Consider the following 26003-nt stretch of genomic DNA (forward strand, 5'->3'; position numbering starts at 1 on the left):
ATGCTCAAGTCCCTTATATAAAAGGGTGGTGTGGTGTCTGCGTATCACTTACGCACATCCTCCTGTGTACTTTCAATCATCTCTAGATTACTTATAATACCTAATACAATGTAAGTTCTATGTAAATAGTTGCCAGTAGGTGGCAAATTCAGGTTTTGCTTTTAGGAACTTTCTGGAATTTTTTTTCTCCAGTATTTTCAGTCTGTGGTTGGTGGAATTGGCAGGTGTGGAACCTGCAGATACAGAGGACCAACTGTACTTCCCATGTTCAGTCATTGGTCATTGGGTCATTGACACTCCTCCTAAAAATCTGATGTAGTGGGCAGCTGAAACGCAGTATGAGAGCTAAGCAGAGATGGGAAATGTGATGGGTAACAAGGAACCCGAAGAGAGGAAAACAACAATAGAAAAAAAAGAGAAATTTTTTGTCTCCTCTCCCTCTAAAGATTTATTTCATTTCTCTTACTTTGACGCATTTCATAAAAATGAATTTTATTCATGCTTATGCTACAATTTGCTTCAAGACTGCTTTTTAAAAATTGCTTTTGAACCTTCTCCTGTGATGATCATAATTACACTTTAGCAATCATATGGTAATTACACATTGATGTAAGAAGCAAGGTAATGAAAAAGTGAGATGAATAATACGGTATAATAAAAAATAATAATTGGTCTCTGTCTGTAGTTCCTGACACAGCACTTCAAAAACTCTTGGAATTTCCTAAGTGATAGGAGTATCTTCTGTTATTCATACCTTTCAACCATGCCTGATTTTATGTTAACAAGCCAACTCATGGAGGGGCCTTGAAGATTGAAACTTTCAGTACCTCCTCACCTCCCTGCTTCCAGGGAGGGGAAAGGGGCTGGAGATTGGGTTTAATCATGTGGTTAATGAATTAATTAATCATGCCTACATCATGAAACTTTGATACAACTCTGAAGAATGAGGCTTGAGAGCTTCCTGATTGGTGAACATATTGATGTACCAGGAGGGTGGTGCCCTCAGACTCCATGGAGACAGAAGCTGCTGTGCTCAGGACCCTCCCAGACTTGCCCTGTGTGCCTTTCATCTGTTGTTCATTTGCATTCTTTATATTAAGATGATAATCATTAAGTATAGCACTTTCACACATTCTGTGACCATTCTGGAAAATTATTGAAACTGAGGTTGTTATGGGAAGTCCCAGATTTGTAGCTGGATGGATAAGAAGTGCTGTTGGTTTGGAGACACCAAGGACTTGGAGATGGTGGCTGAAATGAGAGCAGTCTTGGGGGTCTGAGCCAACTCTGAGTAGTGAGCGTCAGGATTGAATTGTAGGACACCCTGTTGGTGTTAGAGAATGAGTGTCAGAATAGAAACAGTCATGCCTATAAATCATATATTGCTATGTAGTCAGTGGTAGAGCAAAATAATACACATTGGAGATATATTCTGGGAGAAATAGGCAAGAATATCATTTACTTTTTAACATATTCACCATCTTAAAGCCAGAAGGCAAAATTTTACATATTCTCAATTTAAATTCAAGCCACTAAATATTCTCTGAGCACCTACTGTGAGCCATATGCCTTCCTCAATGCTAGAAGTTATGAAATTGAATAAAACACATAGAATTTGTAATTTGACGGGAGACAGATATATCGGAACAAACAAAAACACATTGCCGTATTCTTTTTTTTTCTGTCCAAACAACTTGGACTACTTTTTATTCATAATCTAAGTGCTTTCGTGGCTGAGGGAGGGTTTGGTGCTATCTTCCGGATTCATTAGGAAAATTTCTTATCCAATTTTTAAGAAAATATTTACCTTCCCCCATATGGGTCCAGGAAGAATTTGAGAATGCTAATTAGTTTCTATTGCTTTTAAATGTAGTAAAGCACAGCCTGATCTCCTCTAGAGGAGTGATGATATGTAATTTATATATGGATAACTATTTTAATGTACAAATGTATCTATTAAGAATGTGCATAGTGAAGTCCAGTGGTTAGCACTCGGCGCTTTCACTGATGGGGCCTGGGTTCAGTACCTGGCCCAGGAAGTAAGATCCTGCAAGCTGCGCAGCACAGCCAAAAAAAAAAAAAGAAAAAGAAAAAAAGAAGAGTGTGCATAGTATTATGATTTCACACAATAGTTTCAAAGTTGTCACAGGCTGAATGTTTATGCCACCCACACACACCAAAATTCACATGTTTAATCCTTCAACATCCTTTCCACATGTCTTTCAGAAGCTTCCACTTTTCCAAATTTCTCAATTCTCAGGAGCATCAGGGCCTTCACGGGAGAACAGGGTGCAGGAAGCCATTTGTGTGTATTGTTTGTAAAACACATATTTCTAACATATAAATGGCATGGTTGAAGTCCAGTTTTGCCCGTCACTCCTAGTGTATGGCTGTTGTCTCAGTATAATTACTAGGAGCTCCTGTCAAGATGTCCTGATTTGGATGATTAACTGCATAATCACCCTATTTATAAGGCAAGGACCACTTGTATTTTAGTGTAGGAGGATAATAACATTGCTTAGAAGACCCTGCATTCCTCTCTAAGATAAGGAAGAGGGTCCCGCACACCCCAGACTCCTTCAGCATGAACTTGCCTTGGGTTGACTCAAGGGTTTTTTGGGACATGGGTCTGAGTTAGCCTTGAGTCCTCATAAACAAGGTGGACTCCCTGAGTGTCCATCAAATGCACCCCCTCTAAGCTGCCACTTAGACTGGAACAGATGTGCGTGTGTGTGTGTGTGTTTGTGTTTGTGTATGTGCATGTGTGCATGGGTGTAGTGGGAACCTACTCTTTCCAGTAAGAAGAAAAGTGGACATGCAGAAAGAAATGCTCTTTATTACTAGAATCGCCTCCTCTTTCTGTTTGCAATATAAAGAGAGGAGAAATGAAAGAAAGAGAAAGAGAGATTGATTTAAAGCCACCGATGGCCCAGGGTCCTCTCTCTCCTCAGTTCCCAAGCACACACTCCAGTGAGAGGCTCTGATAGGAAACCTGTTCTGGAAGAGCCAGCGCATCTCAGAGCTGCTGTGCAGAGCCCCTGTGATGGGGTACCTTCTGTAGAGACGAGTCTCTTTCTGGGGAAGGCTCTGTAAACAGGATACATAAAACCCTAGCAACTCATTGAAGGCTTTGGTATTTTAATATAAGGATTTTCTGTATTTGCATTCAAAAGGCCACTCCCTGGGCAAGCAGTTTTATGAAAGGAAAGGCACAGTTAGTTTGCCCAGGACCTGAGAATTTGGAAATAGGATTTGAGGGTTGTTGGTGAACTAGGGTAGGGACAGGGAGAAAGAGGGAGGAAAAGAGGAAAAAAAAAGAAGACGTTATGTCAAACAGTGTAAAGAAGGTCAAGTAGGATGAATGGTGAGAAAAGCCAATCGCTGAGAAAATACGGATAGAAACCATTAATTTATGCCAATAAAATTCTTGACTTTTTTTCACCTCCCACACCGTTCTGCTAAGTCCAACAATTTTATCATCTATTCCATATGGTACTGGATGGACACAGTTTAAAAAAAACACAGTTTCTGCCAGAAACAGATCCCTTCTTCCAACAAAAGCATATGTTCATGATAACAAACCAAATGAAAGAAATAGGTAAGACCAAGGGTATTAAAGTGTCTGAGATCTTTTAATACTGATTTGGATTTCTCAGATTTCTTTTAGGTATTTTTAGATAAGTGGTCGTTAGGAAAACACAAAATCATCATGGAAGCTTCAGTTGAATCTAGAATTCTACTAAGGAAGCAAATACGATATGTCTGATAAAAAGGTATTATATATTTATACTAGAAGCAATCATAGAAATATTTACTATTGTATTTTATAAAACACAATAGTCAAAAGAAATACTAAAGTCAGAGAAATTTATATAACACAAACATTGCAGTTTTTCCATCTTCAAACCTAAAGAACCAAAGTGAAAAGAAGGGGTATTGAGTAAACCGCAAAGGGTTTCCTTCCTCCCTCTTAATATAAATGTTATAAACTTTATGCAACAAACTTTCCCTAGATGTAGGCAACTACTATAAGTGGAAAGGATTTATTCATTTGTTCAATAAAATTTCATTGACTGTGTGCCAGGCATTGTGTTAGGCATTGTCCTGGGACTCACTGAGCTACCTCAGACCAACAGAAAACTAATAAAAAAATAAACAAGGAATTATAGATTTCAGAAGAGCTCTGAAAGTCATAACAGGGTTATATTCAAAAGTAACTGGGGAACGCCTACTTTAAATAAGGTGATAAAGTAAGGTCTCTTTGGGGAGGTGATATTTGAGCTATAATGATAACACCAGACTAGTCCAGTCAAAACTTGGAAGTATCAGTACAGGAAGAAAGCAAGCAATATCAAGTCCACAACGTGATGCATCACTTGATGTGTTTGAAGAATTACTAGTAATAGAAGACAGTAAGTGCTTACTATACATAATACTTTTAGATGTTTTATCTTGTTTATTTATTAGAATGACAATGCAATGTCATCACCAATATGAACCAATATGAACCCCATTTCACAGGTGATGAAACAGAGGAAGAAGGAGCTTAAGTAACTTGTACAAGACCGTCCAACCAGAAGTGGCAATATTTGACTGGTCACCTTGTCTGTCTGTAGAATCCAAGCTCCAAACCACTGTGTGTTATACTGTCTGTTGGATCCATATTTTTAGCAATTGGACTTCTCTACTAACCTTGAAACTCAAGTCCAAATTAACTTATAGTCTTCTCTTCTTCCACCTTTCCTTTTTTTACAGAAGGGCACACTTATCCACCCAGTTATCCAGAAAGTGGGATATCATCCTCATCTTCTCTCTACTACCCAATTCAGTCAAAAATTCCCTCAAATTTAATGTCTGATGTCTAAATATATTTGAAGAAGATCTGTTTCTGTAAACCTTCATTTCTCACTAGAATTGCTGCCTTAACACCCTCGTTTAACTTGCTTGGTCTCCCCGTGCCACCTCCCCATTTCCAGTCCATTTTCCATATTGTCACCAGAATGACCATTCTAGAAATGTGGCCATATCACTCCTCCTCTTAAAAAATATGTAAGTTGTTTCTCATTACACTTAAGATACAATTCAAAATTGTTAACATGATTTCAAAATGGGTTCATCGTATGTCCTGTTTTTCCTGGAGCTGTCCCAATTTTCACCCTTGTTTTTCAGCGTAATTCTTGATAACATCCTTTTTCCTCTCAAGTGTCCTGGAACTTTAACATCTAATTCCTGGCTTCTGTTCCAGTCTCACCTCTGACCTCTCCATCCAGCCCGTACACTCACACTCAATGCTGTATTCAAACAGAATTGCTTATAGCTCCTCAAGTCTTTTAAGCTTTATTCCTATCCAGCTTCTAGCATATGCTGAACCTTTTGTTTATGACTTTCTGCTTAACACCTGCCCTTCCCAAATTTGCTGGCTAATTTCTACTCATATTTGCGTCTCCACTTAGACATCACTTCTAATTCAGTCTCTCGACTTTTCCACCAGAAGACTACGGTAGACGCCCTTCCTACGTGCTACCCAAGCATCTACCCCTGTTTTGTTGCATATTCTCACCCCGGTGTCTTCCCTGTTTGTTTTTGGTATCACTCACAGTTAGTGAGTTCTTGTAGGCAAGGAAGGTATCCATATTTGTTTACTAGTGCCTGGTCCATATTCAATGCATAATAATTCTATATTAACAGAATTTATGAGTTCTAACAGGAATTCTGTATGCCTAGCACTAAGGATAATGCCCTATGTAGAGTAGACTTGTCAACACTATTTGTTATTTGTTAACTGACTAATTTAGTAAATAAATGAATGAGTTAGTGTTTGATTGGAACCTTTAATAATGAATGATTTATAAAATGATACTTATCGATAGGATTCAGATGTGTGGAAAAAGGAAGTGAGTACCTTTCCTTCAGTGTAAGCCCTGAAGGTAAAAGAATATTTCTGTATTTGGAAAATACAGTGTATGAACTGGAAAATGTAACTGAACCAAACTTTTTTTTAATTAAATGTGCTACGTAATGTAATTTAACTGAAGCATCTATGTAAATGTAGGTATATAATAAAAGAGAACATTTGAAATGTTGGTTAAACCTTTATTAAAATTAGAGAACAACCCACTGGATTTAGGAAATGTATCTTCTCCGTCAGTAAATCATTGAGCAGGGATAATGTGAGTGAAAGAAACCGCTATATGCCAAAGATCACCCTGCCTCTGATCCACTGAGCTTACCATAGACTCAAGTTTTCATCAGGAAATTCTTAGGACAAGCTCTTTTCATGAGGATATGTTGCTTTTTCACAGAAATCTTGGCTTTGAGCTGTCCAGGCATGTATTCCGCAAGAAAGTCTGGATCTTAGAGTAAACTGATTTTAGATTTATGAATAAAAATTTACATTATTGCAATTGTTTGGCAGCAAATGAATTGGCAGCATCGTGTTGGATGACTGGGTGTCACAAAAGACTAGAGGTTGGCAAATTAATAGTCGGTTTAAGACCCAGCAAGTACTGTAGCAGTAGGATGCAAAGAGAGAATAATTCTAAGATAATTCTAAGGATAAATGCTGGAGTTTGGAAATTTAATGGATGGACTGGGGAGAGGGATGCAGAGATGGTGGTCAGAGATTCTCTGATTGACTAGTCAGTACCTTTGATTAACTAGTTAGGCGATTATTCAGCATGATGAGAAATTCATTTTAGTAAAGCATGAGATTATGTTTACAGAAAGATATTCATGATCAAAGTTCATATGGTATTGTATAGACATGCTTTGTAGTGAACTATAGTAGCAGTAATTTCTGTACATGACCAAGGGTTTATTGAAGCATTTCTTTTCCTGCTCTCTTTTTTTTAAGGGTAGTATTAACCAATGACAGGAGTAGAAAAGTCAACATACAGATGTTAGAAGGAGAACTTACAGGACACAGATTTGTGATGCTTTGAATGCAGCACTTTTGGATGTGATTCTAAAAGCTTTTACTGAGCGTTGTCAAATGTGTAAGCTTCACAGGGATGGACATCATATTTATAAATGCCCTTCTATAAGTGCTACCATAGATGTGAAATTCTTGACCTTAATATCGTCTTTGAAAATGTTAAATTGAGAATTCTGTTGACTTACGTTTTAAGAATTGGCGTATTGTATTACTGCAAGAGATTTGATTTTCAGCACAGTGCAACCTTCTTTCAAATGCATATGTCTTTTTTTCTAATTCCATTTTGTTTTAAAGCACATTTTAAATGTAGTTTTCTCATTTAGTAAAAGTTGTCTAATTGGAAAAAAAAACCTATTCAGGCTGATAGCTGTAACTGAACTTTGGGAAAGATGTGAACGCTAATGTATGGGTTTAGAAGTCCTAAGATGAGATATTTAAAGCCAAAAACTAGACGGTTTCACACTGAGAGCAGAGGAGAGGCCGGAGTTGGAATCATGTTCTAATCACTAAATTATGGCTTTTCTCAGTCTTCCTCCAACTTGATTTTTGAACAGTATTTGAGACCACATCTTCCTCTACAGCTGGAACGTGCTCAGTGTGTCCGGCTCCTCGGATCTCCGTCTGTGCAGCCACTGTGCACTCCCTGCCTCCCACCCACCCCAGCCCCACGTATGATCACCTTGGGAACATTCTCCTGTGCCTCTCCATCGCCACCACCCGACCACCACGACTCTCTGAGTCTAACCATGAACAAATTAATTCCCTATCTAGTTCTACTGCAGCTAAGTCTGCATCAAAGAAAAAAAAAAAAAAAGAACAAAACTTGATTTAAAAATTTTAAGGGATGAAAAAACATGCAAAAGCATAAAATCGTACTTTGCCATGTGTCCCAAGCCCCTTGTTAGCTAGAGGAATGAACAATGAACAGAGATGATGGTCCTTGGCTTAGAAGATCCCAGGCAGGTAACAGAGATCTGTCACCAAGTTCTGGGAAAGAAGACCCTGAATGAGCCGTGTGCAGAGCCCAACAGTCTTGCTGTTTCCCACCTGACCTCGTGACAGATGCTGGACTTCAGATTCTTAGGGTCTCGGCACTTTATTTTGGCTACTTGCTTTAACATGGGCTGAAGATCTGTGGTTTTGGCAGTACACCTTAAGAACCAGATGTGGCCCCCAATTCACAGGAAAGCCTGCCTATCCCTGCAAGAAGACAGCTCATTCCAGGCATCTCCTAACCACCGAGGCGGTTCAAATGAAGCATTTTTGACACCAAGCCTAGTAAATCAGAGACCGCGTTGTGATGTAATGGACACGGACACCAAGGGGCCACCACTTGCGCATCCCTCCTTCTGTCTACATCTCAAGTGAGGATGTCCTTATAGTCTGGATGGGCCTAGATGTGGTGGAATAACTCCTGTTTCTCCCTGAAAGGTTTGATTCTGAGCACCAGCCTCATCTGTCTGTCCAGGGGAAGCCCAGGGGTCAAGTCTCTCTAGTACCATCATGACAGCAAGCAGCAGCAGTGGCCCCCGTCCTCTCCAAGACCCCTTCCTTCAGCAATGCTCCCTCCCCTCCATTCTTAAAAAGGGGGACCCAGAGACGTCCCGTCCCTTGAGATCTCCCAAATTTGCTACATTAGAAACAGGGGCTTCCTCCCATTGCCTCTGAGAGCGAGGGGTGATTTTTTTATTGGCTTGGCTGTGTCTTGTATTTCTTGTTAAACGGAAGCTGGCAGCAAAAGAAACGAACATTTTTGGAGTTACCACTTAAGTACAAGGTTAAGAAAGTCCTTCCAATCTTACACAAACATCTGGTCATAGGCCTTCATTTATTAGCAGGCACTAATAGCAACAGAATTTTTCAAAAGAAACCCTCATCCACCGTAACACACACGCAAACACACACACTTTTTTTGTCACTTACAGAAGCTTAGCTGCAGATTGGTATGGTTGGCACAACTTTAAAGGCAGATGGGTAAATTAAAACTCGAATGACAGAAAGCTAGGAACCACTGGTTGTGATCGCCCTTACTTGCCTATGTTTTTTGTCCTCACATATGAGAATATTCAAAAGCAGATATTCTAGATGTTAGGATACGTTATGTGGCTTTAGGTTTTTTTATATTTGATGAAATAATGTTATTATGTGTGTTCCTTTTATTAATGTCACTTCAAATCCTGTTCAGAAATAGGTACTAAGAGTAAATAAATGTTTAATGTATGAAAGGATTAAGCTTTCTTTACTACTGGGTATTTTAACCAGGAAAACTTGGTTATGAAAAGTAAAGGGACATTAAAAATACAATTATAAGTGAAGTCATGACACATTCATAGCTAAGAACCACGTGATAAAAATGGCTTTCTTCACATATGTTAGGAAAATTTAAGTAAGTAGAAAAGCATAAAATAGAGAATGCTCACAAATTTTTCTTTTTCAAATTTCTGAACAGAAAGAAAGAGAGCGAGGTTCTAACTTGGCCTTTATGTTCCGACTGCCTTTTGCTGCCGGGAGGGTGTTCAGTATCAGCATGTTGGACACGCTTCTTTACCAGGTATGCAGCGTTTCTTGTTTCTCTCTAAAATGTTTATTTTCTATTTTCTTTAGATTCTATCAAACGCATAATACAACTAGTGTTTCTCTTGGAGCCGTTAACTTAAAATTGGCTCTGGAAGTAATCCAATATTTTACTTCATGTATTTGATGACATAAATGTGCCTATGAAACACACTGTAAGAAAAAATTATTTCTCAGAATAATCTATGAAGTGATATCAGGCATTCTATGACACCAGTGTCCTACAATGTTTAATGTGACATTTTAATACATTTTGCATATTCCTCTAAGCACATTACTAGACAATAAAAGCTAAGAAAGAATTACTAGGTTAAAAAAAAGACAGCTTTCTTTCTAATACATATTTTTTTAGTAAGTAATAGCAAATGATGTCAATAAACTGATAAACCAAGGACATTTTAAACATCTGCTAATTATTGCCTACTTCAGAAAAACGTAAGGAAGATTTTACAACCACTAAGAACCATTCGGTTTGTTCCTGAATGCCAGTTTTACATTGTCATTTTATCATTCTTAACTTTAGCTAAGAAGTTCATAGAGATTTTATTTTACACTAATATATTTTAATCTTTTTTTTAACTCTGTCAGAAACTGAACAAAAGCAATATTTCGTATTCTCTGAATCAAGTAATCAGATACTTTTAAAATAGATCCATTAAGAGAAAAAAGATATTCATAAGGCTTTAAGTTATTTGATAACTTTAATCTCAAATTAAGCATTCAAGCATTGTGTTGTCTTTTTTGATCATGTATTTTATGTACCCTCATCCTCCATGCTTGAAGGAATAAACTAATCCAAAGAGGGTTAAGGCTTTTCTACTGGCCTCTGGGCTAATTATGCCTATGACTATGTCTCTGGCCGTGTTTCAAACCATCTGCTTATGCCAGATGAGTGCGGGAACAACACAGCAAAGAACCATAAACACTCCTGTTCTCCCGAAAGTTTCCAGACACATTATCTGGGTACTCCAGAAGCCAGGCTTCTACCCCAGACCCCATTGCCAGGCACACGTAATTCTGATCTCTCAAAGAGGGGGTTCAAGGGAGGGATTGTTTGAAGAGCAGTGTTGCCTCTGAGGGGATTTATATCCATAGCAGTCAAATGCTTGCTGTCATTATGCACCAGTGGTTTTCAGATATTTTAGCCACAGTACCTTATGTTTAAACGAAATCTCATGAGAAAGTCTTTGATATATAAGCTAAGTAGAAGGAAAACCACTCTGTAGAATTGGAGTGCAGTAGTTATTACTTTCCTTTCATTTTTGTTTCACTTTTTTTGTTACACATAGAAATACAGGAAATTGTGTTTTTTCCAAAGCTAGCAGCTGCAGAAAGAATGAACTAGAACAATAATTTTCAAAGTAGTAATTGCCCATTTACCTTCTGATGTCAAATGAGATATTTTAATGGTAGGTTTTTCAGACAGGTAAAGAGTATTTATTTACAGGTTAAAAAGAGATTAGAAATTTAAAATATTTTATTCTCTAAAATTATATAACATGCATTCTTCTATTCTTAAAATATACAATCTAATTCTTTTGGTTAACGATTTAAACCCATCTTCTTAAAGATAAATGCTTATATATTCAAGAACTATTATAGATGACTACAATTTTATAGTGATTTACTATTAATGTAATTCTATTCTAGACCTCATTTTATTTGCTTCCCCAAGGAAAACTATAACATAAGCAGTATTATCAATCATAATATATGGATGAGACAAGGGCTCAGGAAGGTCAACTGTCCAGTGTTTAGTGGGAATACTCATCTTCAAGCCATGCATACCTCATTAGATTAATCCCGACCCTTTTCCTGTGGTAAATGACTCTGCGTTTGTATAATGCTTGAGTTTGTTTGCTTGTTTCATTGGTTTTTATTATATCCCACTTGAAACACAGATCGCTTTCATATTTTTAATCATTTTTATTAATTCTCATCTGTGTAGATCAGGAAAACCAATTATTAAAAAAGTTATTACCTAAAATAACATTAAATAGATATTAAAAAAATCTTCTATGAAAAATGTTCTATGATTGTATCACATAAGACATAATGCATGGATTTGGTGATATTAAATGGGGCTATCCACATTTTTGGCTCACATCTAACTCTAGTCTATGCCCTGATGAAGTTACAGGACAGATGACCTCTGGACACCACATCTGGCTCTAAAATAATTTAAAATAGTCATTTGCCAAATCTTCAGTTTAATTTCTCTTCCATGAGTGCTTTCTGTTTTTTATTTTGGAAATAATAGTTTTAAGTGCCCAAGAATTTGTTTAAAATTTTTCTTTAGCACACACTGAGTTACAAATGAAATTGAATGATGCTAACAGGGGTGCGTGTCACAGCTCCTCTTGGTGGCCCCAATATGTTCATGTCCTAATTACTAGGAGGTTAATACGCCTTGAAAACCAAAGAGCCATTTAAATAAATGGCCTGAAAAAAATGGAATAGATGTGTTTCCTTATGTTCTTTTTTAGATGGGTTTATTTTTTTGAAACTAGCTCTTGGTAAAAGAAATTAGCAATCAACAAAGTAGTCTAGATGATTTGTTTAAAAGGTGTTATAGGGCTTCCCTGGTGGCACAGTGGTTGAGTCCGCCTGCCGATGCAGGCGACACGGGTTCGTCCTCCGGTCCGGGGGGATCCCACATGCCGCGGAGCGGCTGGGCCCGTGAGCCATGGCCGCTGAGCCTGCGCGTTCGGAGCCTGTACTCTGCAACGGGAGAGGCCACAGCGGTGGGAGGCCCGCGTGCCGCAAAAAAAAAAAAAAAAGGTGTTATAACTTTTAAAGTCTTTGCTATACAAAATAACTAGATGATTTATTGTTATTATTTTTTTATTGAAGTATAGTTGATTTACAATGTTGGCCTAATGTCTGCTGTATAGCGAAGTGACTCAGTTATAAACATATATACATTCTTTTTTCTAATATTCTTTTCCATTATGGTTTATCCCAGGAGATTGGGTATAGTTCCCTGTGCTATACAGTAGGACCTTGTTGTTTATTCATTTTAAATGTAATAGTTTGCATCTACTAGCCCATCCCTCCCCCTTGGCAACCACAAGTCTGTTCTCTATGTCTAAGAGTCTGTTTCTGTTTTGTAGATAGGTTCATTTGTGCCATATTTTAGATTCCACATATAAGCAATGTCATATGGTGTTTGTCTTTCTCTTTCTGACTTACTTCACTTAGTATGATAATCTCTATATGAATGGATAAAGAAGATGTGGTACATATATACAATGGAATACTACTCAGCCATAAAAAAAACACAAAATAATGCCATTTGCAGCAACAAGGGTGCAAAATACCTAGATGATTATTTAAATGTTTCACTTGTTAACACCTGACGATCAAACTCAAGGCAGTAATTTCATATGATTTATGAAGTAATTGTTACATATCATGGTGAAATTTGCTTGTATGGGTTGAAAGTCTCTTTTCACTCAGACCAAAAAATAAACTGAAGAAACTAGAAGCATTTTTCAGTTAATATTTGAACTATTGAGTAGTGTTCTAACAACATGTCAAAATATATGTTAGCAAACAAAATAGTCTCATGATGGTATTTAATACTAACCTATTGGGCTTCCCTGGTGGCGCAGTGGTTGAGAATCTGCCTGCCAATGCAGGGGACACGGGTTCGAGCCCTGGTCTGGGAAGATGCCACATGCCGTGGAGCAACTGGGCCCGTGAGCCACAACTACTGAGCCTGTGCGTCTGGAGCCTGTGCTCCACAACGAGAGGCCACGATAGTGAGAGGCCTGCGCACCACGATGAAGAGTGGCCCCCGCTCGCCGCAACTAGAGAAAGCCCTCGCACAGAAACGAAGACCCTACACAGCCAAAAATAAATAAATAAATAAATTTATTTTTTAAAAAAATACTAACCTATTAATTCACTAATATTTAGATTTACTTAAATATTATATAGAAATGTATTCTACTAGCATCGTTTAATCCTAACAAAAAACCAAATACCGGTTGAAATATTTCATTGTAAATTTTAGTCATTTTAGATTTTTTAAAACATTCTCTATTATATTTCGGCTTATAGTTTTTGTTTTTAAAAATCTAAAAATGTTTTCATCACATCCAATAACATCCATAAAATTTAAGCATATCCGGATATTCTAGAAAATAATCATTTCCCATATTTCTTTAAGGACAGCTTAACTGTACATGTGTATTGAGGACACTGGCAAGATAGATTTTTATTTCCTTTTTTATGGGGGCTTAATGATGTGTTACAAGAAATAACCTTTAAGATGTGATAAGATGTTCATGCTCTAAGCTATTCTATGTATTTCCTACACACAATAAATACGTATTTTGTTTATATTGCAGTCATTTGTGAAGGACTACATGATTTCTATCACCAGACTTCTGTTGGGATTGGACACTACACCAGGATCGGGGTTTCTTTGCTCTGTAAGTTACTAATCTCTGGTGTAGATTATTCTGACAGGCAATTCTGAAAGCCATCTATAATGTACTTTGGCTAACTCTTCTATGTCATTTATTTATTTTTTTCTAATATGTGCTCAAAGAATAGCATCCTAGTTTTTTTTAATCCCTTAAACAATGTTTAGGGAAAACATTATTTAAACTAATAATCCCGAAGATAGCCATTCTGTACAAAATTCAGAACAAAAATGATCCTGAAGGTAGCCGTTCTGTACAAAATTCTAGCAGGTATTTGAGACTGAGTTTCTGACAAAGGATGCTACACTGCCAAGGTAAACAGCGATCATGACATTTAACCTCTCTGTTTTATAAATAAGTATACTATGCCTAAGTGTATTTAATGAAGTATCTTGCTAACAAATTCAAATTCATGTTTAGCAAAGAGAGACTAGTACTTATGCCTCCTGTCTGTGAGTCCTGTGCTCCATACTTTTACACATCTTCCTCAGTATGGGTACTAGTAGAACTTTGGATGGACAATTCGTTTTTGTGCTGGAGTGTCCTTTGCACTTCAAGATTTGTAACATCAGCAGACCCTGTCCACTAAGGTTATTGCAACATTCAAACAAGCCTTTACAGGTTTTCCAACAATTCCCAATCAATTACCAGTGATATTCCAAGTATATGGGACTAATACAGTGCCATGCTGCCACAAATGGAGCAGTTGGTTTCTTAAGTTTGGGTGAACCCAGGGATAAGGCTGAGATGGAATGTAATAAAAAGCTTTAATACATGTATAAGCACTTATGAATGTCACTTTGAGATTTCAAAATATCAATAAAATCTACCTTTAAAGAGTGAAAAATTACCATTGGGTTATTTCTTAAAAACTTGATATGTAAATAATTCATATGATTGTAGATGAAAATCACTGAGGATGACTTATGGATCAGGACTTATGCCAGACTGTATCAGAAGTTATGTTCTTCTACTGGAGATGTTCCCATTGGAATCTACAGGACTGAATCTCAAAAACTTACTACATCTGAGGTTTGGAAATATCAAAATATTCCTGTCTTAATGTTTAATCTTATTGAATACTGCCATTCCTAAGCCTATAAACTTATTTCTGAAATATGTCATTAAATTATGTAAATTATGTCAGGAATTTCATAAAATAATGTTGGCTAAAAGACTGTTTTAGAGTTTGTGGACTTTGGGCTCTGAATGTCTTTTGTAGGTTTTCAGGAAGGAAGTTAATTCTAAGTAACCTTTGGATACATAAGAAAAGTTCTCAGGGCAAGCAAACTAGTTTTCTAATATAATCTTCAACTCCACATATTAGCATTTGGAAAGAGGGAAAACAAAGATGAGTTAGGAAGCATGAAACTCACATTTTTCAAGCTCTAGGTTGAGGACTACTTTGAAGCTAAGAAAAAACTCTAGGATCAGTGCCAGACCCTCCCAGAGGAAAGCTCAGTAATTATAAAAACAAACTAGAGCCTATGAAAATGGAACAGAATTTCTGATGCCTGCGTGTGACCAAAAACATATTCACATTTTAATTTGGTCACACTATGTGGTTCCAACTTACGGTTTATATTCTTGAAAGATTTTTACTTCTTCAGGTACCTCAAAGTTATTCAAAATTTTGGTTAACCATTTCTTTCTTTGGTCTTATGCAAAATAGAACCTCAACTATGAGGCTCAGATTAATTACATGCATTTTAATAGTCATGTAATCATTATACCAGCTTGTGATTAAAATCAGTGTATCCATGTGTGGAAAAGAAGAGCTTTATAAGAAGCATAAGAGTAATGGAGTAGATTTTTATTTTCTTGATATAATTTATAGTTTGACATTTAAGTAAGTGATATTGAGGCCGGAAGAAAATAGTTCAGTTTTTCTGAGATGCTCTTTAGTGGTTTCACTGCAGCTTCAGAGGTGCTAAAAGAAGCTTTATTGCCAGCTCTGCTACTGAATCTGAGTTTGTCATTGGCTGTGGTCCCCGTGGTTCACACCACAAAGAGCAAGACAAAATCAGAGAAAATCAGGAATGATTGATGGGAGAAACATACCAGAAAGTTAAATGTGTAAGACAACTTAGCCAGATATGCCTAAAATTTAAAAAACACTGCATCCAAAAAATTATTATTTGATGAAAGGTTAAGAGAAAAAAAGTGCTTTCACACCTAAGCAATTAACCATTTCTTATTTGAACTTGATAAGAACAAAGAATATTTTCACACAGCAGAATACTATCCTGTTTTTATCTTACAATATGTACTTTGTGAATTTGAACATGGTAAATTCTGCCCTTGGTCAAGTTCATATCCATGTTCAGTCATTATGTATTATTAAGGGATGTTGTTGTATGTTGTTTACAGTACAGATAGGGAAAGAGTAATTGAGTATTTGTACTGTCATCAAGGAGTATTTAATGTTACATTTTGGTCATTTCTTCCTATCACAAACCAGCAAAATGTTTATAAACCCCCAACCCTTTAGCTTATATTAAAAGCACACATCCTTGGAAAAATAAAAGGATACTGGGTTAAATGAGGATAATACCTGTTGTCTTCCTATACTGAATTCAGTTCATCTTCTGGAACACATATTTTTATTTAGATTTTATATTCTGCCTATTATAGAAAAAAAGGCAATTTAAATAATTAAAGATAAAAATAGGACCTTCAAGCACTTTTACAGCAAAATATATTAATAGGGGCAGAGAAATTAATGCTACTTTACATTTAAAATGAAGTGACTGCTACAGTTGAAAAGGAGTTCTACGTTTATTTTCCTGGCGAATAATCAAAAATAGAACTGTTGAGTTTTATAATAATTGTAGTTTGATACACAAAAGGATGTAAGTTCATCTAGAGAAAGATTTGTTTTTCCTGATCACTGTTAAAAGAATGAGTATATTATGTGCTTCCTTATTTAAGACATTGAATATTTAGAGATATTTAAGAGAGAGATAACATGATGAACATTATCTATCTTTAATTATAGTTTTGCAAGATGCAAAAGTACCAATAAGGTGAATATCCCTTAAGTCGATGTTCTATTTTTTTTTTTTTTAAAGAGGGGAACATCAATTCAGTATTAACTCAGTAAAGACATCGGGTTTTGTGCAAAGGGGAAAACATTCTCTTTTTCCTGATTATATAAAAACACAGAATAAGAGCTTAGTGGATCTAAGGAAATGAAAGAGTGGCTCATACATTCCACCATCTCTCTCAGATTTCAAATGGTTCGAGAATACTCAAGTGTTAGAATTCAAATAATTTATCGTTGTCCAAAATGCCAATTTTTCTCTTACTTTAAAGAAGGACACCAGGGCTTCCCTGGTGGCACAGTGGTTGAGAGTCCGCCTGCCAATGCAGGGTACATGGGTTTAAGCCCTGGTCCGGGAAGTTCCCACATGCCGCGGAGCAACTAAGCCCGTGTGCCACAACTACTGAAGCCCGCGTGCCACAACCACTGAAGCCCGCGTGCCTAGAGCCCGTGCTCTGCAACACGAGAAGGCACCGCAATGAGAAGCCCGCGCACTGCAGAGAAGAGTAGCCCTCGCTCGCCGCAACTAGAAGAAGCCTGCGTGCAGTGGCGAAGACCCAACGCAGCCAAAAATAAATAAATAAAAAGAAAACAAATAAGAAAAGAAAAGAGGACACCAGATTTCAGGAGGTAGAAACTCCATTCAATAATTAGAATTGGGGGCTTCCCTGGTGGCGCAGTGGTTGAGAGTCCGCCTGCCGATGCAGGGGACACGGGCCGGTCCGGGAAGATCCCACATGCCACGGAGCAGCTGGGACCATGAGCCATGGCCACTGAGCCTGTGCATCCGGAGCCTGTGCTCCGCAAGGGGAGAGGCCACAACAGTGAGAGGCCCACGTACAGCAAAAACAACAACAACAGCAACAACTTAGAATTGAAACATCTGGCATCTTCTTTCTTAGATAGTTCACAGGTCCTCATTCTCCCTAACAGCTCACAGAGCTGTGTTACTGTCCCTCACCCCGCAGGGGCAGTTTGAAAGGTGACTCTATGAAGAGGGTACACAGATGGTCTGTGGACTGGGAGACACGGCACGTTTGCAGGCAAGTAGTACCACAGTGAATTCACAGAGCTAAGTGCAAAGGTACATTCTGTGTACTTTACCCTTCAACAGCAGATTGAAGAGTCTTCCCCAGGGAATCTGACCAAGCCACGTGAACGGCCTAATGATACAGACACGGGAGAGTCTCCAGGTCAATGATCTAGTCAGGGGACCCTGAAACTCACACTAAAAACACCCCACCCAGAGCTTTCAATCAATTTATTAGCCCTATACTCTTAATATAAGAAGACAACTCAAAATTCCCTATTTCAGGGAATAGAATGAAATAGAGATACCAAAATAAACAAACAGAAAGAAAAAACTGAACTTGTAAGAAAGATCACTGAGGGAAAAGAAAATATAAAACATAAAATATAATAAAGACTTCTACTCCTGTTTACCCAAGAGAAATGAAAATATATCCATACAAAGACTTGCACATGAATGTTCTCAGCAGCATTATTCATAATAGCCAAAAATTAGAAACAACCTAAAAGTCCTTCAGCTAGCGAACAGATAGTCAAAATGCGGTACAGCCATACAATGGAGTACCATTTAGCAATAAAAAGAAACAAAATGCTTATATGTGTTGTGACTTGGATAAACCTCAAAAACATTATGTCAAGTGAGAGAATAGACTCGAGACCACATATTGTATAATTCCAAGTATGTGAAATATCAAAAAAGGTGAATGTATGCAGACAGATAGTAGGTTAGTGATTGCCTAAGACAGGGTGAGGTGGAGGGAATGGAGAGTAACAGTTAATGAACATGATGGGATTTACTGGGGTGATGGAAATATTCTAAAATCTTTTTATGGTGTTTGTTGTACAACTTGGTAAATTTACTAAAATATCCTTGAATTTTACACTTGAAGTGGGTGAATTATAGGATATGTCAAATATGTATTAGGGAAGTTCTATATTGAAAAGCTGTAATTAATATTATTAGAAAGATAAGATATTATAAGGATAAAAGATGAATAGGAAGCTGTATTTTTAAAGGAACATTTAGAATAAAAAAGAACTCTTGGGGATTGATAGTACGTGAGCAGAAGTGAAAAAGTTTGTACCATAAAGCTGAGGAAACCACCAAGAAACTAGAGCAAAAATTCAAACATGGAAAATAGTAAAGATAAGATAAAATTAGAGAACTAGTCCAGGGGGTCTAAGAGTCTAAGATCTGAATTTTAAGACTTCCCTAAAGAGGAAATGAAAGCAAATTGAAGAAATATCAGTTTAATAATTTAATAATAATCCTAGAACAGAACATGTTCCAAACGGGAAGGGTCACCAGAGGCCCACCACAGTGAATAAAATAGGCTCACACTAAGGCACATCATCATAAAATTTCAGAACACTGAAGGAAAAGAGAAGATCTTAAAAGAGATGGGAGAGAAAACCAAAGGGTAGGTCACATTCAAAGTATTTCTTTGGATTTCTCAACCAGCAACACTACAAGCCAAAAGACAATGGAGCAATGCCCTCGAGATTTTGAGGGAATATTATTTCCAAACTAGAATTCCATATTCAGACAAAACTACCAAACTTGTGTTAGGGTAGAATTAATCATATTTCAAAATTTTCTCCAAACATATGCTCCCATGCCTGCTTTCTAAGGAAATTACTTCCACCAAAATGAATGAGTAAACTGAAGAAGTAATGAGTAAACTGAGGAAGTAATGCAAAGAAACCAGACATTTTATGGAAACCTGGCAACAAGTATGAGGCCAAGGCAAAAGTCAAGAAGGTGATGAAAGGACCACCAGGCAAGAAGTGAAACCTGGAGCAGGTCAGAAAGCTTCAGAAAATTTTTCTTCTGGAAAATGGAAGCCGTAGGATACATGATGCATCTCACTGTCTTAAAGAAAGATTAGACAATTGCTAAAGAGTTCAGGGTGGATTACCAAGTACAAATCTAATGAAGCAATTAATAAAATTAATTAATTAACTCTAGGAATACAATATCACCACCACCAACATCAAAAAAGTATGCAGGCAATGAATAGTAACCACATTTCCCATGTATTTCACCTGTAAATTGTAGTCATAATATGACCTGAATTTTGATCTAACCAAAATTATACTTCAACCATTTTGAAATGACGGGATATGGCAATGGTGGGTGGAAAAGATAGTTACTCTCTCTTCTTCCAGAGTGAGAAGTCAATAGATAAAAGTAGAAACTGACAAAAAAATTAAGAAATGACAGTCAAGCATGTTATATAGAGACACAAAGATAAGGACCTACATGTCTAGCTAAAAGAGGTAAAAGTAGCTGGGTCCTACCAGAGGAAAATAGAAGAGATCATGGTGGGAGCTGCTATTTTTCAAAACAAACCGTAACATTTTCTGACTATTTAAACTATGTATGTATAACTAATAAAAACAACTAATACATTTCCAGCTGTAAACTTTCATTTTCAGACTCACTCATCGATCCTTTCTTCAATTTATGCTTTTAAATATCCAATTCTATTCAATTCTATTCTATTCAAAATATATGAAATATTTTAAATTTAATGCCAACATTTCATATAAGAATGTAGGAAGGATAAGCTAACATAAAAAATCTAGGTCTTGCTTCCTTGTTTTTTCATGGAGTTGAAAAAAATACATTTTAAAGGCAGATGCAGGTTTTCATGCCACATCGTCTCCTAATCTGACTTCAATATCTTCCCATATTTGGTGTATAGAGAAAAAAGTTAAATTATGTCACTGCTTTGGCTGTGGGAGGAGGGGAAGCACTAAATCCCTTTGCAGATGTCTTTTCAAAGACACGTGATGATAAAAAAATACACATAGTTAAAATCATGAAATTTATAAAAGCCCTGGCACACTTACTCAGTTTTTTCCTTGTGGGCTATAAATTGGTGGAAGGAGGATTCATACAAACATACAGTGGGAGTGCGTACAGGGACTGGAAAATCAGTCCGTGGAGAGTAGGGTACAGCTGGTTCAGCCCCTTTTCACCTAATTGTACAACACCAAGCTAGAATAGACCACTCTCTACATGTCTATTTCAGGGAAGTTTTACAAATACCATACTTTTCTGGTTCAAAAACTAAATAGAGAATCAACAAGGACTCATGCTTCTCTTGGGGACAAAGGAGAACAGTATTTCTGTCCACAGTATTTTCTCCATAATTCTCAAATTCAGAAAGCTTACTAAACTGATTTGGTGGCAAAACCTCACTTTAACTGTTCTGAGATTTTTCATAATACTTACTTATTCCCCTTAAAATGAATATTCATGTTTTTCATTACAGAAGTGTTTTTATTATAAAATGCTACCCAAGACCCTCTGAAGGTATTACCTACTATTCAGTATATAATACTTTCCAAAATCTGAAAACTTCTGAATTAATAAAAATATTTATTCTCATTTTTTGGTAAGAAAATGTGAAATTGTATTTGCCTTCAGTTTTCCAGTGTAGTGAAAATCACATTTTCTTGAAGTGAACCATAACCAGTGAAGATTTTACTAGAAATTAGAAAGAGGTCATTTTAAAGCATATTAAAATACCAACAGCTTTACAGTATAACCAATAAATTTGTGGAATATGTTACTCTGTTGTTCACCTTCATCATCAATAAATCCTATATTGTTAAAAAATGTGCATAGGTAATAGTTAACCATCTACCAACCATTAACTTTTTACAATTAAATTGGATGCACGTATCTTCGAATTATGGTTTTTTCCAGATGTATCCCCAGGAGTGGGATTGCTGGGTCATATGGTAGCTCTATTTTTAGTTTTTAAGGAATCTCCATACTGTTCTCCATAGTGGCTGCACCAATTTACATTCCCACCAACAGTAAGGGAGGGTTCCCTTAAATTGGAAAGTAATATTTTAAATATATTATTAAGATTAAAGTTTTCGGGCTTCCCTGGTGGCGCAGGGGTTGAGAGTGCGCCTGCCGATGCAGGGGACACGGGTTCGTGCCCCGGTCCGGGAAGATCCCACATGCCGCGGAGCGGCTGGGCCCGTGAGCCATGGCCGCTGAGCCTGCGCGTCCAGAGCCTGTGCTCCGCAACGGGAGAGGCCACAACAGTGAGAGGCCCGCGTACCGCAAAAAAAAACCCAAAAAACAAAGTTTTCATTTTATAAAATTACATTAATACAATGATTTTAGTAAGGATTTAGATAAAATAGTTTTGAAACTCGAGCTGCCCATTCTCTGCATTTATTCACTCACTCATTGGGCCAATTGTTAAGAATCTGCAGACAAATAATTTCAAGGAGCCTATATTCATATATTTATTATGCATTTTTTATATTTGTAACAATAGTGAGAATGCTAGATAATGGGTTAGACTTGAGTTGTATTACACCAAAGAATATAATTGAAAATTTCACTTCTACCTTGAGGAATGAAAATATTATTCCTAAGAAAAAGATAGCATGATTTGTATAACCCCTAAATGTTTAGGGTTTATATGTTGACTGGGCAGATCAATTTTTATCCTCTATAGCCTATGTGGTAACTAAATCTATTTCTATAAAGTTACTTAAATGTATACATAGAGGTGAAAGAACAATCTTATTATAAGGTCTAAAGTTTTTTACATAGTACAGCTATTAATACCAATAGTGATTATTGAATATCAATGATTATGTCAATATCCTCTCATGAATATAGTACTTTCATAAGCTCTTATCAATTGTTTTATTTTCTATTAGCACCGCATTAACTTTCTGTCAAATCTTAGACGATTTTAGAAAAAAAAATCTAACAAGAACAACTTTCTAGCAAATTTTTAAAATATTAGCTTATTATTTACCTAATTGTATTCAAAAGTGCTATGATAAATAATCAAACACATAATTAGATGATGTGTTCTGTGGTATCTGTCATATATTGTCCTGTTACTGATTGGTTTGTGTATGTATTGTTTAGTCATTGTTTAAACTGTATTTTGTGTGTTTCTTTTTCCCTCGCTTTGTGTCAGTGTCGAGAAATAGCATCACAAGTAAGTATTTTGGTTGTCTCCCTTTCCTCAAATTGTCTAATGTATTCAGTTATTAAATGAAAAGAATATTAAAGATTGAACTCAATATTTCAGATTTTAAAAGAAAACAAGTAAGGTGAAATGCTTTTAAATGCTCTATTTTCAAGTTAGTGTATTTATATTTCCCTAATATTCCAAATCTTACCTGTTTGTCTTCAAATTATGTTTATGTATTAATCCAATCACATATTTTACTGTGTGGTGTCATTACCAGCTAGTCACTTACTAGCTGTAGATTGTCCTCAAGGGAGATGCCACCTTCAATGCAATCAGCTGGTACTGAAAGGGAATGGGGGTCTTGATATAAAACATACCTTTAGTTTGCTTCTTATGTAGGCTGGACCCCCTAGAAATGGTTATGGGAACAATAGGACCTGTGATGGATTCCTCTGGGACACTTTTTAATGCTGAATTTTTTCTTTAATAGCTTTAATTTATTGTCATGAAGAAGCCATCACTTTAATGTTTGATAATATTAACCTGTAATAATCATTGATTTACTACAATAAAAAAATTCTTAATAACACATTATGTATGTTTACATACACTTCTTATATTCCTGAACCCTTGATGTTATCTTCATGTGATTTGCATTTTTTAATTTTATTTTCCATTTTCTTCATCTAAATCACGATAAATAATTGTCATTATGACCTTAGTACTTAACACAAACTCCCAAGCATTAAGTAGAATTAAAGAAACTATTACAAATATAAACATTTTCAACTTTAAAAATTGCATTTTGAATGTCAAAGCAGTGGTACCATTCAGCCCACTGGGAGAACACAGTCACAAGTGTAAAAGCTGTGTGCCAAAATTACCAACCAAAGGTATGAGTCTACTTTTGAGCTTGTTGAATTTTGGAGAGAAGTTCTATATTATCATAATACCCAACATTTTGATAGAGTATTGTTTTCTCTACATCATAGATTTGAATCCATGTAATAAATGCAAATTCTGTTTATTATTTTGAGCATCCTAAATTATTTAAGGTTTAATAATCTCTAGCTTTATTATATTTTTAAATATTCTAATTTTGTTTTCCCATATATGTATTCCTTTGGAATTTACTAAATATTTACTAAGGAGGCTTCACTTTGGGATGTAAGAAAAATGTTTTAGATGCTTTCCGACCTTTTTCACATGATGGTACATAGAAAATAGGAACGTTTGTTTAGCATGAAGCTGCTCAGGGCTTCCAGCTACCACCACAGGTGGTGCAAATTAAAGTTCTAGTTCAATGCAGAACACAGCTCTGGCACATGCAAGGTTTGGGGAGCTCATCTTAGGGTTCTTACAGTTGCTTTATTAGAATATGTTTTGTAGTTCTTTGAGCTCAAATGAGATCAAACATATATTTCTAAAATTTTAAATTTATACCAGCATTTGACCTGACCTGATTCACAAATAAAATTTAATTTTATTTATAATGAACTGGCAGACATTATTTTAGGAAGTATTTTAGGAACATGTCACAAGCCAAGTTGCTTCACTTTGCCTCTACTGAAGGCTTTCTAGGGTGTGAGTCCAGATCTGCTTCACGGTGGTAGAAACACTAGTTAGTGGTCACACCATGTCCCAGTAAGAACAAAGTTTTCATCTGTGAAAAAACTTTATAGCTTCATGTTTGAAAGTAAAGTTAATTTTTAAATGTAGGTTTTGGCTCTATTGTAGTTTTCCATGTTGATTCAGAGTGTTGTTCTTCACTTTTTACTCAGATGTCAAGCTTCACTATCTCCTCTTTTCTCTAACTTACCATTTCAGATGCAGAAAATCAAAGGTTTGCTCATTTCTGACTTTTCGTAGCCAATTACAAGTTGACTCATAACTTTTTTCCTCTGATTGCTTTCTTTCTCATAGTTACTATTCGAGGTCTCAAAATCCTCCAGTCAATTCCCTATATAAATAAAGTGTCTTCCCTTTAATTTGCTGGGAAGTTTGAGTCTTCCAATATCAGTATCCTTCTCACAATCCTTTTTATGAAGAAAAAGCTCTAATTGTACTTTAGATATTAAAATATGCTTATCCTTGTAATTCCAGTTTTTTCTTATACAATTTCCGTCCTTTCCACCTCTAGTTTTGTTTTGTTTTGGTTTTTTCTCTCTCCCTTCAAATATGTTCAGGTTTCCCCAAATCTCAAGAAATTTTTCTCCTTTTTTTCTGTTTTTTCTTATTTTACTCTTGCTGTTAAACTCTCAGAAGACTTCATACATGCTGTCCATTCTATTCCTTATCTCCCAGTTTTTCCCCCACTACTTTATCAGTACTGTTCTTCAATTATTAAAAATCTCTTTTAGCCAAAATCATTGGCCTTTTAAATTAGTTGTAATTTGTTTAAGCACTGTAGAACCTTCAACAGGGTTCATTATCTCTTACATCTTAAAATTCTCTTATCCTTAGTTTTCATATCATGAATTACTCCTATTTTCCCTGTTTGCACTGGTTTATTTCTTTTTCCCCTTTTTGGCTGTTCAGTTTCTGCCTATAACAGCTCATTTTAGATGCTGCTACTTTGATCTTCCATCTGAAGGTTCGTCTAATCTCCTGTCTCGGGATTGGCTCTAGAACGCAGGACCCCAAGGAGAGGCAGCGATCACCTTCACCTCCTCCCCTAGGATGGGGCTTCATCTTTAGATTCCAGAAAGTACTTCATTATCTACCTAAGGGTGGGCTAAAGTTCACTGCAGGTCATCTCTCCCAGAGCATTAATCTCGATCCCTGAACAATGCTAAGAGCTTTCTTGTTTTATTTAATCTGCCCAGCAGGGTAATACGGTGCATGATATTATTCCCACTTGTAAATGAGCAGAGACTTAGACACATTAACTTGATAAAATAAAAACTTAGGAAGTAGCAGACCTGGATTTGAACTTTATCACTTTCTGACATCAGAGCCTGTTTTTCTTAATCACTAGGTTTCGCTGTAGGAGCTTCTACCAATTTCTGGCCACCTCTCTCTTTTCC

The 26003-nt window shown here is 36.5% G+C and overlaps 1 protein-coding gene across 2 annotated transcripts in view; it reads left to right on the plus strand.

Annotated features, from left to right (window-relative positions):
• KCNT2 (potassium sodium-activated channel subfamily T member 2) overlaps nt 1-26003 on the plus strand; it is a 369346-nt gene that overhangs the window by 306834 nt on the left and 36509 nt on the right. Inside the window, exons 22-25 of one of the 2 annotated variants that reach the window (XM_082654683.1) lie at nt 9384-9485; nt 13864-13947; nt 14845-14973; nt 22981-23001. In XM_082654683.1, the coding sequence (XP_082510809.1) occupies nt 9384-9485; nt 13864-13947; nt 14845-14973; nt 22981-23001 (336 nt within the window). The remainder of the gene's footprint in view (nt 1-9383; nt 9486-13863; nt 13948-14844; nt 14974-22980; nt 23002-26003) is intronic. The other variant, XM_082654684.1, reaches the window with a different exon arrangement.

This window comes from Grampus griseus, assembly GCF_964374135.1.
Source record: "Grampus griseus genome assembly, chromosome: 1".
NCBI classification, from domain to species: domain Eukaryota; kingdom Metazoa; phylum Chordata; class Mammalia; order Artiodactyla; family Delphinidae; genus Grampus; species Grampus griseus.